Genomic DNA, 15,952 nt, shown 5'->3' with positions numbered 1-15,952 from the left:
TCTAGTATATAGTCATCTTGGTAAAGGGCCTTAGGACTCTTTAAGGATGGGTAGAAGGGACAGTTTACATTCTCACTATGTCTTGTCAGTTCTTTTCCATGGTTTCTGACCCTCCTTCAAGCAAGATGCTTGGGATCTGGAAATTAACTATGGTGTTGTTTGAAAGGGTGCTCATCAAACACTATTATCAAAACTCAATGGAATTCTTTTGATTATTCCAGAAAGTAGGACTTCAGTCCATCCATTTCAATTTAATAGACCCCAAGATAGATTGTTAATTGTCCTGAGGATAAACCATTTTGTGTACCATGTGGGACCTATTGCATGCTACAGAAATTGTCTTCACCTTGTCTCTGGAAATTAGATACTGTTACTTTGCTTCTGCCACCTTCAGTCTCATCATTGAAATCAAAGAGCTCATTTTAATGACACCATTTCCCACTATTATCTCCAACCCACTAAAAAATTACATTCACTACAATGCTTTCCAAGTGTTTCTTCACCAGTGCACTTCTTAATGAAGGGGTATCTGCTGGGTCCTCTGGCAGAGAGAGTTAAGGGGCAGATGAGCTTGTTGCATGTGACAAATTTACTTCAACATCTTTTTTTCTCTAACTCTATGCGTTGTTTCTTTTACTCTGAGCTATTGCATGTCTGGGTCTCAGAAATGTGGTCTGGGTCTCAGACCACTTGGTCTGCTTTTAATAAGCATTTTATTTCAGTTGACCAACAGTATTCTACTGTAGAAATGCTGTGGCTTATGACTAGTTGTATTAGTTTGCTAGGGCTATCATAACAACACATCACAGCCTCAGCGACTTAAAAGAAATTTATTTCTCATGCTTCTGGAGGCTGGAAGTCCAAGATCAACATATTGGTAGGTTTGGTTTAAGGACTATTTCCTTGGCTTGCAGATGGCTGCCTTCTCTCTCCTCCTCCTCACCTCTTCCTCCTCATCTTCCTCTCCTCTCCTCCTCCTCTCCTTTTCCTCCTCATCCCTTTCTCCTCTCCTCCTCCTCACTTCCTCCACTCCCCTCCCATCCCTCCCCTCCCCTCTCCTTTTCATCCTCCTCCCCTCCCCTCCCCTCCCCTCTTCCATATTGTCTATTAATCTTTTTTTTTTTTTTGGTGGGACTAGGGTTTGAACTCAGAACTTCACACTTGCAAAGTAGGCACTTGCAAAGTAAATGCTTTACTGCTTGAGCCACACCTCCAGTCCTCTATTTATCTTTCATTAGATATTCATGGAAAAAAATCTACATAAAACAATGAAAGTGATATAGTGAAAACCAAAGCACCTTGCCCACAAAAAGAATAGAAATCAAGTTGGCAGAGTAGCTCAAGTGGTAGAGTTTTTGCCTAGCATGTACATGCAAGGCCCTGAATTCAAACCAAAAGAAAAAAAGAATAGAAGTCAACAGCCAAAACTGAGCTGAAATCTCACTGGAAAGTGGGGAGAACTGCTGAAGATTTTACAGGTGCTTGAAAAACACTTTACTCCCTAAGGATTTTTTTTTTTACCTAGACACTAATTATTAATTTATCTCTGAGAAAGTAAAATTACATGTTAGACTTCTGAGAATATCCTTAATTAAAATGAGGTCAGTCTAACTATATAAATTACTATAAGCATGGGAATTCTTCTAGGTCTCTAGAGCCCTGGTGCTAATCTGAGTAAATTAAGTAGGTTTCCTTCTACTTGTTTCCAAAGTCTGACTAATAAGCTGCTCTTAGTATGAGAAGAAGAGCAGGGACCAAAGTTCTTCCTTTCCCCATTATAGGTGTCAATAAGTCAACTGGTGAATAAAAAAAAAAAAAAGGAAACAGAATGGATAGCAGAGAAAATTGATAAACTTACCCAAAATATATGAATATTTGTAGTTTTGAACAGACAAAACAGATGTTGCTTACAACATCTACTACTTCAATATATGATAAAAGAAGATGCTGAGGGTGTACTAAAATACTTTGCTCTTTGGCTTACCTTACAGTGGTTGGCTTATTGGTGAGGACATCAGGAACTTCATATCTGGGTTTAAGTGGAGTTTCTTCATTGATTTTAAACCTGAAAATGTTTCTTTCTATACCATAAACTTCAACCAGGAGAGGAATCTGGGAGCAGATATATGAGATTAGCTTCAATAGGTTACTCCAAAGATATGTTTTAACAGTCAAATCACAATAACTAAAAAAGTACTTATTTAAATTATTATAGGTTGAACAAATTGGAGAACCATGACAATAGTAACAAGAACTAACTCCCCAATCTATGTATGTACTTGCTCAGCTATACCTTTGGTAGCACAAGAAATAACTTGTATGTATTCTATGGCTGGGTAAGCACATAATTGTTGAACCAGAATCTTTAGAATAAAAGGGGTTTCTATTAATAATTATATTGGATAATAGGCATAAACTGAAACTGGCCTTGGAAAATTGGAATGTATAGTCATTATATCTATGACAAATGACAGCTGTGCTAAGAATAAGAGCTTGGGTGTTAAAATAAGTAAAAGATACAGAATAGAAGACCACAGAAAATAATAGAGATTATGGGACTGAGGCATGGGTCAAGTGGTAGAGCTCCTGCCTAGCAAGTATGAGGCCCTGAGTACAAACTCTAGGACTGTCAAAAAAATAATAATAAAGACTGTTAATCTTTGAGGTTCTAAGTGGTGGATGAAACAAGTCTTGTTGCACTAAAATCAACAGATTTCTTTTATAGCTGGGAATAGGCTTAGGGAATTTTCTTAAGGGGGTAGGGAATTTAGGTAAAATTCTACCTACAATGGGAGATGGAAGAAACACAGAACTATGAACAGAGTTAAGTTTAAAAATAAAACACACAACAAACCCCAGAGAACAGAAATGACTGGACTCAGATTACAAAATGAGGGACCCAGATCAGAGGACTATTTTAAGACTATAGTTTTCAACTGTGCACCGTGTCATTGCAAGTATTTTATGAAACATGGTGTCAAGTTTTGGTTACAAAACTCTTATCATTCTGACTGAATGATAAGCTGGGTGGGCTGTAATTTAAAGTAGAAGAGGTACAATGTGGTAAAAGTAAGAAAGAAGCATGGAAAACACCAAGTAGCACCAACAAAGTGATGTCACTGGATCGCTGCCTCTTGAGAATACAGGAGAGCAGTCGGGGCACTTAATTAGTGACATGATGCTGAAGAGTGACCAACTAACTAACGCTGTGGCTCAGGATGGTTTTTTTTTTTCTTGGTGGCACTGGGATTTGAACTCAGAGCCTCATGCTTGCTAGGCAGGTGCTCTACCACTTGAGCCACTCCGCCAGCCCTTTTTTGTGTTGGGTATTCTGAGATAGGGTCATGAGACCTTTTTCCCTGGGCTGGCCTCAAACTGCAATCCTCCTGATCTCTGCCTTCTGAGTAGCTAAGATTATATGCATGAGCCACACACATACTCTGTCCAGAGTATGTCTTAGTAATTATCATACTGTCAATTCTATTTACATGTTAAATTTTTTGCAGTTTTGAATTGCTTCAAGTGTGCCATCAGAATTCCAATATTTGAAAATGTGTCCAAATACATATAAAGTTAAAAGCCAATTGGACTACATATTCCCTCCTTAGTTAGACATATTTTCATTGCTCTCTTAAATTCAACTAACTTTTATTTGGCATTTAATACTGTGATCACTCAACTCTTGGGGAAATTGCAGTTAAGAGGAGACTGAACCAATACAAACTTTATATAAAGCCATTTTATAATGGGAGCTAAGATGGACAGTATAGTGCTAGAGGAGAAAAGAAAGGGGACAATTAATAATGAGCACAAAGTGAGAGATTCTGTTACACTCTCTGAGGGAGGAGAGACTCATGCAGGGCCTTGAGGGATTAGTGGGACTTACAGTAGGCAAAAATGGGCAAGGGCAACCTAAGCAGAGGGCACACAGATTGTTTGTTTATGTATGATTAACAAATTGCTTCTATTTATTCACCCAGAATTGTCTTATTTTCAGTAAAATATCTTTCTTTTAAAAAACAAAAAAAAGGATTGAAGGCATGGCTCAAGTGGTAGAGAGTCTAGCAAGTGCAAAGCCCTGGGTTCAAACCCCAGTACCACCAAAAACAAACCTTTTTTTTTTTTTTTTTTATGAAAAATGAAGATTGCTGTGTTTTATTCTTAAGACTGCAACCCAGGAAAGAATCTTAATTATATAAGAAGAGGAAGCAATAACTCTGCTTTCACCATAATGATCTTATGAAGTCAGAGTTAAAGTTCCATTAATTTTTTTAAACTTAATTTAGCAAATTTTTCTAAGAGGGTGGCTCTTTTCAGTATCTAGATTCATTCCTTTGTTGTATTATGCTTTGTTTAAGCACTGGTGCAATCAGTGCTAAAAAGCTGCTTTTGCTGAGGAGCACTGACCTCTTACTTGGGCCCACAAATTGACTAAAGGTAGGAAGCAGTTACACAATTGTAATTCCCCTTTTCCATAGAAATGGAAGGAGCAAATTGACAGTAGGGAAAATGTAACTAGAGATAAAATAGTTGAAAAACTTTTGGTGTAGCCAGTTTGCATGCTTGCTAGTTACTCCACATGTCAATCAAACTGACATTTCCCCCCCTTTGTTTACATGCTAGACTACCCAAGGTTGATACTCTTTACTCTCCAATTAAACCAGGCAATCTTCTTCCCTCTATCTCTCTCTGACTACCAGAAGAAATAAACCCGTTAGCCAAGACATACAGCTTCAAAGATGTGGCACCAAGGAACCAGAACTAAGGCCAGCACCTATCTTAGGATATGAGTTTTGTCACATACTCAAACTGAGCCTTTGATCTTCCCTTTGAAAAGTGGACATTTTCTCTCAGAAGTGGTGCAACTAAGCTTTGAGAGGTTGACTTTCCCTGTCCTTCTCTTTGCCTGATGAATAGTAAACCTTATTTCTTGTTCCTTAAACCTCTGCTCTCTTTATTTGAGTATTAGCATTGAGGCCAGGGGTCTGGCTTTCCAGTAACACTGGGGATTGAACCAGGGCCTTGCACATGCTAAGCATGTGCTCCACCTGCTATTCTGTCACCCATAAGTCTAGTTTTTCTTTATGGTCACATGAGAAAAAAATATGGGACACCGTAAAAAGCATGGTGGTAGAAACAGTTTTGTCTAAAAATAAAGCAGAGGATTGATCATAATTATGTTAAAACAACTTTGCATTCACCCAGAACTGGGAATCACAACTTGTGCATACCATAAGTGGTTCTAGAATACATATTTAAATGCCAGAGGGATATATCTATGAACTTCTCTTTGATCAGTGGATCTTGCTTTTCCTCTGGCACACTATGATATAAAGACCTGGAAAAGTGAGTGAGGACCTTTCCCTGCTATTAATGAAGACCTCCCAGGATTCAGAGAATGGCATAATTGCTGTAGGGTGCTAATTGCCCCTTCCATAATTGTTTATTATGAAACAGATTAGAGGGCTCTAACTCTCCCTAAGGTTATTTTGGCCATGAGGTAAGCACTGCTGAATAACTTTAAGAATGTTAATGACTGGGTTTTCTTTTTATAAATACCCTTTAATATTTACTTTTCTTTCAAATAAGCTAAGCTATTGGGGCTGAATTTGACCCTTTGATCAGCAACTGTCAGATCCTTTCCTTGAGTCAGGATGACTTGAGGGGGAGCTGTCAACTTAGTAGTCCCTCTTTTGGTGATCCATTGTACTGTCATCAGGGCATCCCCACTGCTTTGAACAATTAATGGATGTCTGGAGGATGCTGCTGAAGCTACAGACTTCTGCTTCAGGAGGCCTTGCTCCAGTCACAAGTGCTCCAGCCTGCACCAGCTGTGAGTGGTCCTTATGCAAGACCTGTCATTGGTGGAACTGGAAGCCACACTGTAATTAGTGGAATTACAACCTGAGCACAGGTGTGCCATGTCCCTTTTTTAGCTATATAAGCAAGCTATTTGCCACTCTTTTTGAATTAGTCTGGGAGCTTTCTTTCCTGTCACTGATCCCCAGGTGTTGCGACATTATGCACCAGTAAAGGCTTCTCCTGAATGGGAAACCTGAGGCTTGACACACTCCTGTGATCCCACTATTTGGGAGACTGAAGCAGGAGGATCTTGAATTTGAGGTCAGCCTGGGCTACATAGTCTCAAAAAAAAAAAAAAGAAAAGAAAAAGAACCAAGTGATAGCAAGGAGATAACTGAAGAGTACCAGAGAGTCACCAGGAGTACTAGGAAGTGACTGAAGGGTTGCAAAGAATGACTAAGGGCAGAATCTGCAATGAAGGACAAGAGAACTTAAAGGAGGAGCTAAGGCTACCTACGAGGACTGCAAGCCACTATCACTAAGAGATTGAGAGAGCTGCCAAGAGGGTGCAGACACCCAAAGCTCAGGAACTTAACTCCAGATGATAGGTATTGGTGCTCTAAGCCTAGAACCACAAACCTCTGCTTTGAGCACCTGGAGCAATAACCTGGCTTTGAGAGCTTGCAGTCATATGTATCAGTTCTTAAGGCTTAAAGCCAATAAATCCAGATTTGGAAGCCCAGCTTGTGAATCTCTGGAACTCAGGGCTGTCAACGCTAAGGGAGCTATCCCTTTACCTAACCAGGATTTCTACACAGAGAGAACAAAAAAACCCTCAGCAGAGAATGTTGGTGACTACACACTGGGGATGGATTAAGCTATTCCCCAAGGACAATTAACCTGTCCAGGTGTGCTTCTCATTGTTTGGTCAATTTGAAAATTAGTTGCCTGTTCCTGGTCATATTAGCAGAAGCAGTACTTGTTAAAAAGTGTTAGTTGTGTCTCATATAAGGAGATGGCTTATTGGGCAAAGTCTCATTTTTATCCTGCTTAGATGAGCAGGCAAGTAATAACTAAGTTTCACACAGGTGCTCAGAGATCCTTGGAGCACCTTGCATCCATCTTGCATCCTTGGAGAAGCTACTAGAAGCATCTCTGGTGAAACTTAGCAAACAGGCTATAAAAGAAAATAAATATGTTGCTAAATATCATCCATATTATGAGAAAGCATCAGAATTAGCAACATAAAGTAGGTTGAAGACAAAGGTTTGCTCCTGACAGCCTTGCTAGAAGTGCCTTTTAACTAGATTCAGAAGACAATGTACATTTCCCTGTACTGATCTCTGTTTCTCAAACCGGGTCAAATTTTCACTGAAGGTAGAAAATTGATAGTAGTAGGGGGGAAAAACTCAGTTCTTAAAAAAGCAGAGTTTTCTGATCACTTTCCTTTTAGATTTTCTTCTAGAAACTTCTTTATAAAATATCTTTTCTGATCACTTTCCTTTTAGATTTTCTTCTAGAAACTTCTTTATAAAATATCTCCCTGTCATCAGGAATAAGCACAATACTACATTGGGATTCTATGTGAGAAAACTGAAGCATCTGAACCTGGTACCAGCTTTTCCTCAAGGCCTGGGTGTACTGACCTGATGACAATACAGAGCTAACACTTCAGCTTGTTCTATAATACTACAGTGTCATAGGAACAACATATTTGCTATGGACTGAACTCTGTTCCCCAAAATATTCCCCTACCCCTCTCTCCCTTGTCAGGACAAAAGTGGTCATCTAGAAGCCAGGAGGAGGGACCTCACCAGATAGAGAGTGTGCTGGCACTCTGGTCTTGGAATTTCCAGTTTTCATTGGAATTTCCAGCTTTCATAACTGTGAGAAATAAATGTGGTTGTTTAAGCCACCCTATGATATTTTGTTATGCAGCCCAAACAAACTAAGACACTTTTGAATGAAGCTTGATTCTGATTGCTTCTTAAAGGCAGATTGGGGAATGGGAGCTGGGAAGAGGATTTTAAGAATAACAAGAAATCCAGAGAACTCTGAAGTTACAGATTTAAGGGTTTTAAAGGTGTGGGAAGGCAGGAACTGAGAGTGCTGGGATTGTCAGAACCTGCCTCATCAGTGCAGCTGTGGGCTGAATAGGATCCTCTTACACACTGGGCTCTGACTCTCTTAACCTGAAATAAAAAGCTACCATTCTTATTAACTGGATATATGCAGTCTATTTTAAATCTCTGGACCACAGTGGTACCATATTCTAATGTGCAATCCCCCTAAGACTCCACCTCATCCCAGAAACAACCTTTAATGGAGACTCTAGTACTATGCAATGAGATGGATAAAAGATGCAGAGAATTTTAGAGACAACTGTCTGGATTTTCATTGTCTCTATCATACTAAGTCCCATTAGTCAACTCTACATGACAAAGGACATTAAAAAGGAGTTCAGCCCATAATTTCTGGGTGATTTCTCAAAAAATACATATTTACTTGAGTTCAGACTATACAGATTCCTTATGCAGCCCTGATATTTCCCAATCCTGAACATGGTGTCTGTTCCAGGGTCCACAAAATTCTCAGTCTTGGGAGCTTTGTTGTTGACATTGGGATACTTGCTTGTTAGGCTCTGCAGCTCCCTTCTGAATCAGATGCTGTTCTGTGTTGAGACCCTGTGGGTCCTCCTGTACAGTAAATGCTTTTCTGCCAAGGGTATCCAGATCTTTTGGCTCTGGTGCTGATGCCTGGACTGAATAGAATTGCCTCTCATATGTTCAGGATCCAAAGACAGAAAATGATCTATAGTAGTATAGAAGGGCAGACTAACTGCACTAGGATCAAGCTGTGTTGAGAATTCTTACTTTGGCTTACCACTGATATTCAGAGTAATTCTGCCTCATTTACCTTTCCCCAGTGTGTGTCTTTATGACAGTGGATTGTTCAGGAGGCTCAATATACCAAGCCTCCCCAAGGATGATAGGGATTGTTGTCCTGATCATAGATACTATGACTTGCTGGAGTTAGGCAGGAGGGGAAATGAGAAAGTTATTGGAAAAATGAAACAGGAAGGTTTCTGACATCTGGTGGCAGACATACAGACTCCTGGAAAGCCCCTGGGGAACTCATTAAATTTCTGGAGTCAAATGCTTTTGCTGACCCTGAGCAGAATTTCTAAATTAAAGGCAAAGTTCTTAAAGATACAGAGCACCCCCTGATGTCATGTGGGACAGTTTTGTTCTTTCTGATGAGTTTCCTCAATAGAGTGCTATGGGGCAGGAGTCTATGGTAGTCACAAGTGTCCCACTTGAAAGTGTTCAAGTCAGTGTCCCAGAACTGAGAATTGTTAGTGAGTTGATGGAGTTACTGTCCAAGCTATTTGGGAACCCAGACTATGTAGCTTAACTGTGTTTCAGCTACAAGAAATGCCAGTTAATGCATATTGGTCCAAGAAGCCCTAGACGCTCATGATGCCTTCAGATGATGGGGAAGGATCTGGAAGTGAGGGCCACATTGATGGCATCAGGTAACTTGTGTACAATCACACTTTCTGGCACAGCCCTCCATGGCTGACCCATTTTTGTGGCACACTTGAAGTAGTGCGATGTCTTGACAGGTGAGAAAAAGTATTTACAATACACTGCTACAATCCTTTCAATACGTAGCAACCACGGTGATCTTCTAGAGACACATCTCAGGGTATGGAAGACTTGTGACTATGTTTTCCAATGCATAGTCCCTTTACCTATTCCCTGGCCACCTGAATTTTGAGATTTGGACACTGACTGAATCTGCACAAGCAACTGTACGCTGTGTTATAGTTCTAGAAAGTGCATGGGTGTTTAATGGAGTCTGCCAAATGCAAGAGAATATTCTGGTTGTAGCTGTGTGATGTGGAGCAAGTAACTTTCTAGACTTCATTTTCCTTATCTGATAATTGGGGATATTACAGTGTACCTCCTAGGTATATTACTAAGACTAATTAAAAGGAAATAACACTTTTAAAACATCTAGAAAAACATCTGATACATAGGCAATCTCTAGGTTGATATTCATATTACACTAAAGAACTATCAGCATAGATATGAAAAAGATGATATTCCTTAAGTTAATTTTTGAGGCATACATAGTTTTAATTAGCTGTTAGGGAATTTTACATCTTTCAACCCAAATAAATACAAATCATTCTCTATAGAAGATACTTGTATCTCACCTTAGTTGTTTCATTGATGATTTGGAACTTGGTGCTGTCTTGGCCTGTTGTGGCTGAGTCTAATAATGCCCGATAGGTGGTATTCTTGGAGAGCTGCTGTTTCTGACGTCTATAGACATGGGGTATACAGAGGACTATTTGTGGCTGTCAGCATCCAATAGACTACATTATCATGTGGAAATCACTAAAATTCATGGTGATAGTCACTGAATTGGGCATAGAGAGTATTAGCATTCTTATAAAGTACGTTATTGGAGTGCTATTAAAATCAGTGCTAAGGAGAATACTAATGAAAGTTGTCAACATAACACAGCTCAAGGATGGCATCCTGTCTGTTTTATTGAGAAGGTGGAGCCATTTTCAAAGGTGACTTTTATAAGCTTAATTTCTATCCCTCTTTTCATGAGATGGACTCTTTAATAGCAACTTAATAGAATCTAGAGGAAATCTAATATAATCTAGTAGTTTAACAAGATGACTGTTCACTGTAGACTTCCCTCTAAGGTAACTGTTTTGAATTAAAATGACATGCTTGGGGCTGGGGATGCAGTTCTCTGGTAGAGCACTTGCTTAGCATGTGCAAGGTGCTGGTTTCAATCCCCAGCACCACAAAACAAACAAATAACTAAATGGTGTCACATGAATAAATGTTTTAAAAGATATGATTTTCTTATACTAGAACAAATTAGAAAGTTAAAATATATAAAACAATTTTTGACAATTTCAGTTTTAGAATCATATAAAGGTAGACAAATTTTAAATGAAGACATTAAAGACACCGTTTTTTGAAGCTCAGGTAGTCCCATAGAGTGGCAATGGGAGTAAACAATACTACAATCCCTGTTGAGGGAAATCTAGTAAAAGTTAACACATTTCAAATATATTTACTTGTCTTTTTTTTTTTCTTTCAATTTTTTCATTTTGTTTTTATTCAAAGGCAGGACTTCAGAGTTAGGCTTTTTATATTTTTATTAAATTTGATTAATTAATTAATTAATTTTTGCAGAACTGTGGCTTGAACTCAGGGCCTATACCTTGAGCTACTCTGCCGACCCCCCCAACCATTTTTTTTTGTAATGGAATTTTTAAGATAGGGACTTGCGAACTATTTGCCTGGGCTGGCTTTGAACTTTGATCCTCCTGATCACTGCCTCCTGAGCTAGGATTACAGACGTGAGCCACTGGTGCCTGGCTCAGGCTTTTAAAATTAAAGGTTAAAAACTACAAAAAAAAAAAAATGCAAATATGACATTGCTAACAGGATCATCTTAATCATCTAAACCTTATCCATCCTGTAGAGTTAAAGTCTTTAACATAGAGTATGTAAGATCAATATCATTTAAAATAAACAATAGAAAAAACAAAGAAGGTGGGTAAATTTGTTAATGAAGATAAACACAGCTCCAGTCTTGCAGAGGATGAAAACCAACAGTTAACTCATCTTGTGGCAGAATATAAACTGTTTCAGAATTCTGACTATAGGTCTCTTTCTTCATCAGCAAATTAGCATATCTCTGCTGAAGCTTCTTTTGTCTTTTCTTACACTTTCATCTGGTAACTCTGTTCCTAGATATCTATCTTATAAATAACTTGTGTGCGTAGGAAATGACATATATGGCTTTTTATTATATAGTGCTATTATAGCAAAAAATGAAAAATAACCCAAGGATATAGCAAAAAGGAGACAGAACAGAACAATTATGGTACATCTACCCAATGGAATATTATGCAGCTGTAAAAATGGAGTAAAATCTCTGAACTCAAGTGTCATGCTCTTCAGAATAAACTAAAAGCAGAAAAAAGAACACTACATACAGAAAACAATTTGGTATAAGGAAAGTATATATGTATACACTTTCTGCAGGGGGTGTGGCTCAAGTGGTAGAGTATCTGTCTAGTAAGCAGGATGTCCTGAGTTCAAACCTCAGTAGAACCAAAAAAAAAAAAGAGAGAGAGAGAATGAGAGAGGTTTTTTTGCTTTTAAAATAAAATACCTGTTTATTTAAAAACTTAAAGCACAGGTGGAAGTCTCCTGCCTGATGAATTCCTTAATTATTAAATGTTCTAATTGACCTTTGCTTAGAAAGTTTATCAATTTTCAAAAATTAAATAGCATTAATTTTGAAATATTGTCAGAAATGTTTTTTATCTACATAACATATTTACTTTCTTTACCTGTAGAAAGCAATCTTGCTGCAGTCTCTGAAAATGGTTTTATCCACAACTTCATCTTCAACACTAAATAAAGACATTTAAAGGAACATATTTTACACCAGGTTTGTGAACTCAGGGCTTGTAGACCCAGTTTTTGTATCATCACTATAGTACATACATGCAAAATAAACCTTTGGAGTGCATTCTACAATGCAAAACAGTGCCACTGCCACAACACGATAACGGCATGTAACAATAGCACACATACTGCAGTACAATATTGTTGGGCAAAATGTCCACGTTAAACAAGAAGATATTAAGTTCTCAGGCTGCTCAGAAAGCAATGTCACTTACAAGGGAGGTTTCTTTTAAAATAATGGCTGCAACAATAAAATCTGAAAGAGCAAACAACAACAACAAAAACAAACTCAAACCAAACAACCCACTCACCCACTTAATCAACAGACTATATTCTTACTGGACGTTGTGCTCAGATCAAGACATGAAATCAGGCATGGCTATAATCCCAGCACTGAGGAAGGCTAAGAGTATCTCAAGTTCAAGGCCAGCCTGGGCTACATAATGACTTCCAGGCCAGCCTGGACTAGAGTGAAACTGTGTCTCAAAGAACAAACAAAAGATAAGAAAGAGTGTCCAAGCTTGTAAATACTCTAGGAGAGGTAAGAGCAAAGAGCTAGAATAAGAAGTAAACACAGAAGGGAAATGTTTTGCTTTCTAAGACTGCTGACAGTCTAAAGGTCAATGTTCTTTAAAACAAAGTTTCCAGAAGAATGGTTTCTAGAACAAAACACAAACAAGATATGCATTGCTACTTGAGTATATGTATATAAATTAGCCTTCATCAGTTAAAACAACTATAGGCTAGAAGTTGTAAAAACCATGCTAGCTTCCACACAGAGATGTGGCTGAATATATCTGCAGTCAGCATGTCCATGGTTTTGTAGGAAGCTATGATTGTACACAAATTTCAAAATATGAAAACAGTTCCACACAGATAGATACACTTAGCCATACTAAAAACTGTTTATCATGGAACTAATTAAGTCCTTCACTCAACTCAGGTTTTGTCAATGTTTCTTTTAAATCAAGTGTGCAAAGATTAGAAGACCTTTCAGTGTCTTCTTTCCAGCATTGAAGAATGAGCTCTGGAATGACACAGAAAGAGGTGGGTACACCTGAACTTCTAGAGCAACATGCTTATTGTTCATTTGTCAGAGTTCAGAGGGCCATTTTCCTCTGTTAAGAGTTACTTAACTATCCTGTAAGTATTTTATGAGGGGCTAGCTACTAACATTACCTAACTCCCTGCAGAACTGAGAAAAAATGGTAAAGCATACCAATGTCAAACACTCAAATAAATGGTGTGATCAAAAAATATATATATAGATATAGATATCTATATCTATAGATATCTATATCTATATCTATATCTATATATATCAGTGAAACCTTCAAGGCCAGAAGGTTGCTTTCAGATACTTCAGTGGTGTCCTGGGGTCAGTCCCCGTAGGAGCACTTGGCCTTTACCTGATTTCCTCTTTCTCAGCTGCTTCCATGGCTTCTCAGTCCCGTTCTCAGGCCACAGCCTCGGAGTGATCTTTGTAAAAAGCCTAGGAGCAGTCTGTCTAAATTATGGCCAGTACTCCTCCACTGTCAAGTTCCTGGGAAACGGAGTCGTCTCCAAAACCTTAGCTTTTGCTCCTGTGATTTTTCAGGCGCAATCTAACCGTTTGCACGGGGAGCTATTTGGCAAACTTCTCTTGATCATGGGCGGCCGATGAGGACCGCGCTCTTTAGGAAGCCAAACAGTCTTTGCAGAAGAGGCGTGGATGCGGGAGCCCTAGAGGATAAAAGTCGAGAGCGTGAGAACCAGGAAGCGCCGGACTGCCTCCCTGATTGGTGCCAGGCTGCTGCAGGACTTTGTCAGTGGCAGTCCCGCCGCAGGCTGTCACTGACAACTGGCCAACGCTCTCCCCGTTTTTAGTTTTGAGTGGGAAGTGCAGGCTGAGTCACTGCTGAAGGCTGATGTCTCCAAACGCTCTTGCAGCATCCTACTTTGCAAGGTTAGAAGGTGTCTTTTAAGATTATCTATTACAGTCTAGGAATCGCTACTTAAAACAGCTTCCAAACCGGAGAACTCAGTAAGTACTGGACGCCAATCAGGCAGCCAGAATTACCGCTGCTCCTGACTTCTGACCGGGGCGTCCGACTTTGACTTAGAACGAAAGAGGGACAGGGGCAAGCTAGAGAAACGAAAAGCCGAATGTTACTCCAGGTGCTTGCCTGATCCCCAAATCCTTTAAGGACTGGAAGACAGAAGGGAAGCGCGAAACCAGAGACCCTTCCGCAGAACGTCCACAACCCTGTGCACCAAGTTGCCACAGAAGGACGCTTGCTCTGTTGGCCCAAAGTCTCACCGAGTGCAGACAGTCGGAGAGCCACGCCTCTCCTCCGCAATACAAACAGGCCACGCCCCCTGAGGACTCGAGGACCCGGATGATCCCGCCCACAGAGCAGAGCCGGAAGAGGGCGGGACGAACCGGAAGGGGGTGAAATGCTTTCCGTAGGTACTCCAGGGCTGTGAAGATGGCGGCGGCTGCGTGGCTTCAGGTGTTGCCTGTCATTCTTCTTCTTCTGGGGGCTCAGCCGTTTCCATTGTTGCTTTTTGGTACAGGGCCGGCATCCGTGTCTGCTGCCGACCGATCCAAGTGGACCATTCCCATGCCGTCGGTGAGTGTTACAGTAGCTACTGAACCTGGAGGAGCGAGAGGTGGGGCTACGGCGGCCCAAGGGGTCCATGAAGGTTCCGCAAAAGTCAGCTTCCAAAGGGGGTGGGATTCCGGTCGTTGGCCAGCAGGGACCCACCTCCCTGGGGCTGAAAGCCGCGTATTTGGCGGCTAGGCAAGGAGGAGTGGCAGGGCCACTTGAGCAGTGGGTAGGAGAAGACAGAGCGGCTTCTCTCCGGGAAGGTGACAACTTTCAGTGCCTGACTTGAAAGGTATTTAAACGGTGCACAGATGGAGCGGCTAAGCTTCCAGCTGAAGTTTCACAGACTCCGCTCATCCCGGGTTGCTTGAGAGGGATCTGAAAATTGGCGTCATTTCTCTCTTTTTTCCTCTGCAGCTTTTTGTTTCTGGGCATTTTTTTCTGGAGGTGGTTTGATTTCATTTAAACTTTGAAATGGGTATTCTAAGATTGTGTGTTTAGGAGGCTTTAGAGATTTTTTTTAAAATGTGTTTTAACACGGGAATGGCTAAAATAAAAGAAATAGTTGTAAAATTTAGTGTGGTAAGGCTTGTCTTTCATTTGGACAGTTAACCTATTCTTTCCTCTCCCACTTTTGAAGAAATAAGAAGTATATTCCTGTGAGTGACAAAAATTAGATGCAGGCAAGAACTGCTAAAGAAAGAAAAAGCATTAGTCCTATTAAAGTCCCACTTTTAACTTTTTGTTTTATTCTGTTCTGCTTACAGGTTGCAAATTTATATGGCAGGCATTATGCTTTTATTCATCTAGTGAATTCATTCAGGTTCTCAATTTCAGGTTTTCACTTGTTACTAAATGTGATTAATAAAGTCCTTTTAGATTTGGAAATAAACCTCTGTCTGCTCCTGGAATAGTTATTTAAAAACACAGCTGGTTATTCTGACTAGTGATCAGTGAGTAAAGGAAATGAACTGATTAATGGGTACATCCCATGAAGGCTTGACATTTCTACCAGCCTCCTTCTACACTCCCTGTTTTATGACCTGT

The 15,952-nt window shown here is 39.8% G+C and overlaps 2 protein-coding genes across 10 annotated transcripts in view; one reads left to right on the top strand and one right to left on the bottom strand.

Moving 5' to 3' along the window:
- Ganc (glucosidase alpha, neutral C) overlaps nt 1–14,701 on the bottom strand; it is a 65,825-nt gene extending 51,124 nt beyond the window's left edge. For 2 of the 7 annotated variants that reach the window (XR_012445429.1, XM_074065743.1), the window contains exons 1-4: nt 13,727–14,595; nt 12,200–12,262; nt 10,025–10,133; nt 1,985–2,112 (exon numbers count right to left, since the gene is read on the bottom strand). Coding sequence is in view for 5 of the 7 variants with exons in the window: in XM_074065743.1 (XP_073921844.1) it covers nt 1,985–2,112; nt 10,025–10,133; nt 12,200–12,262; nt 13,727–13,755 (329 nt within the window). In the remaining 2 variants the exon portion in view is untranslated. Of the gene's footprint in view, nt 1–1,984; nt 2,113–10,024; nt 10,134–12,199; nt 12,263–13,726 lie in introns of all 7 variants that reach the window. The other 5 variants (XM_074065740.1, XM_074065739.1, XR_012445430.1 and 2 more) reach the window with 5 other exon arrangements.
- An 84-nt stretch (nt 14,702–14,785) lies between these two features.
- Nucleotides 14,786–15,952, top strand: part of Tmem87a (transmembrane protein 87A) — a 56,742-nt gene continuing 55,575 nt past the window's right edge. For all 3 annotated transcript variants that reach the window (XM_074065749.1, XM_074065748.1, XM_074065750.1), the window contains exon 1: nt 14,786–14,929. In XM_074065749.1, the coding sequence (XP_073921850.1) occupies nt 14,786–14,929 (144 nt within the window). The remainder of the gene's footprint in view (nt 14,930–15,952) is intronic.

Source organism: Castor canadensis, chromosome 2 (assembly GCF_047511655.1).
Source record: "Castor canadensis chromosome 2, mCasCan1.hap1v2, whole genome shotgun sequence".
Classification (NCBI taxonomy): domain Eukaryota; kingdom Metazoa; phylum Chordata; class Mammalia; order Rodentia; family Castoridae; genus Castor; species Castor canadensis.
This window is presented reverse-complemented; position numbering and strand designations above follow the sequence as displayed.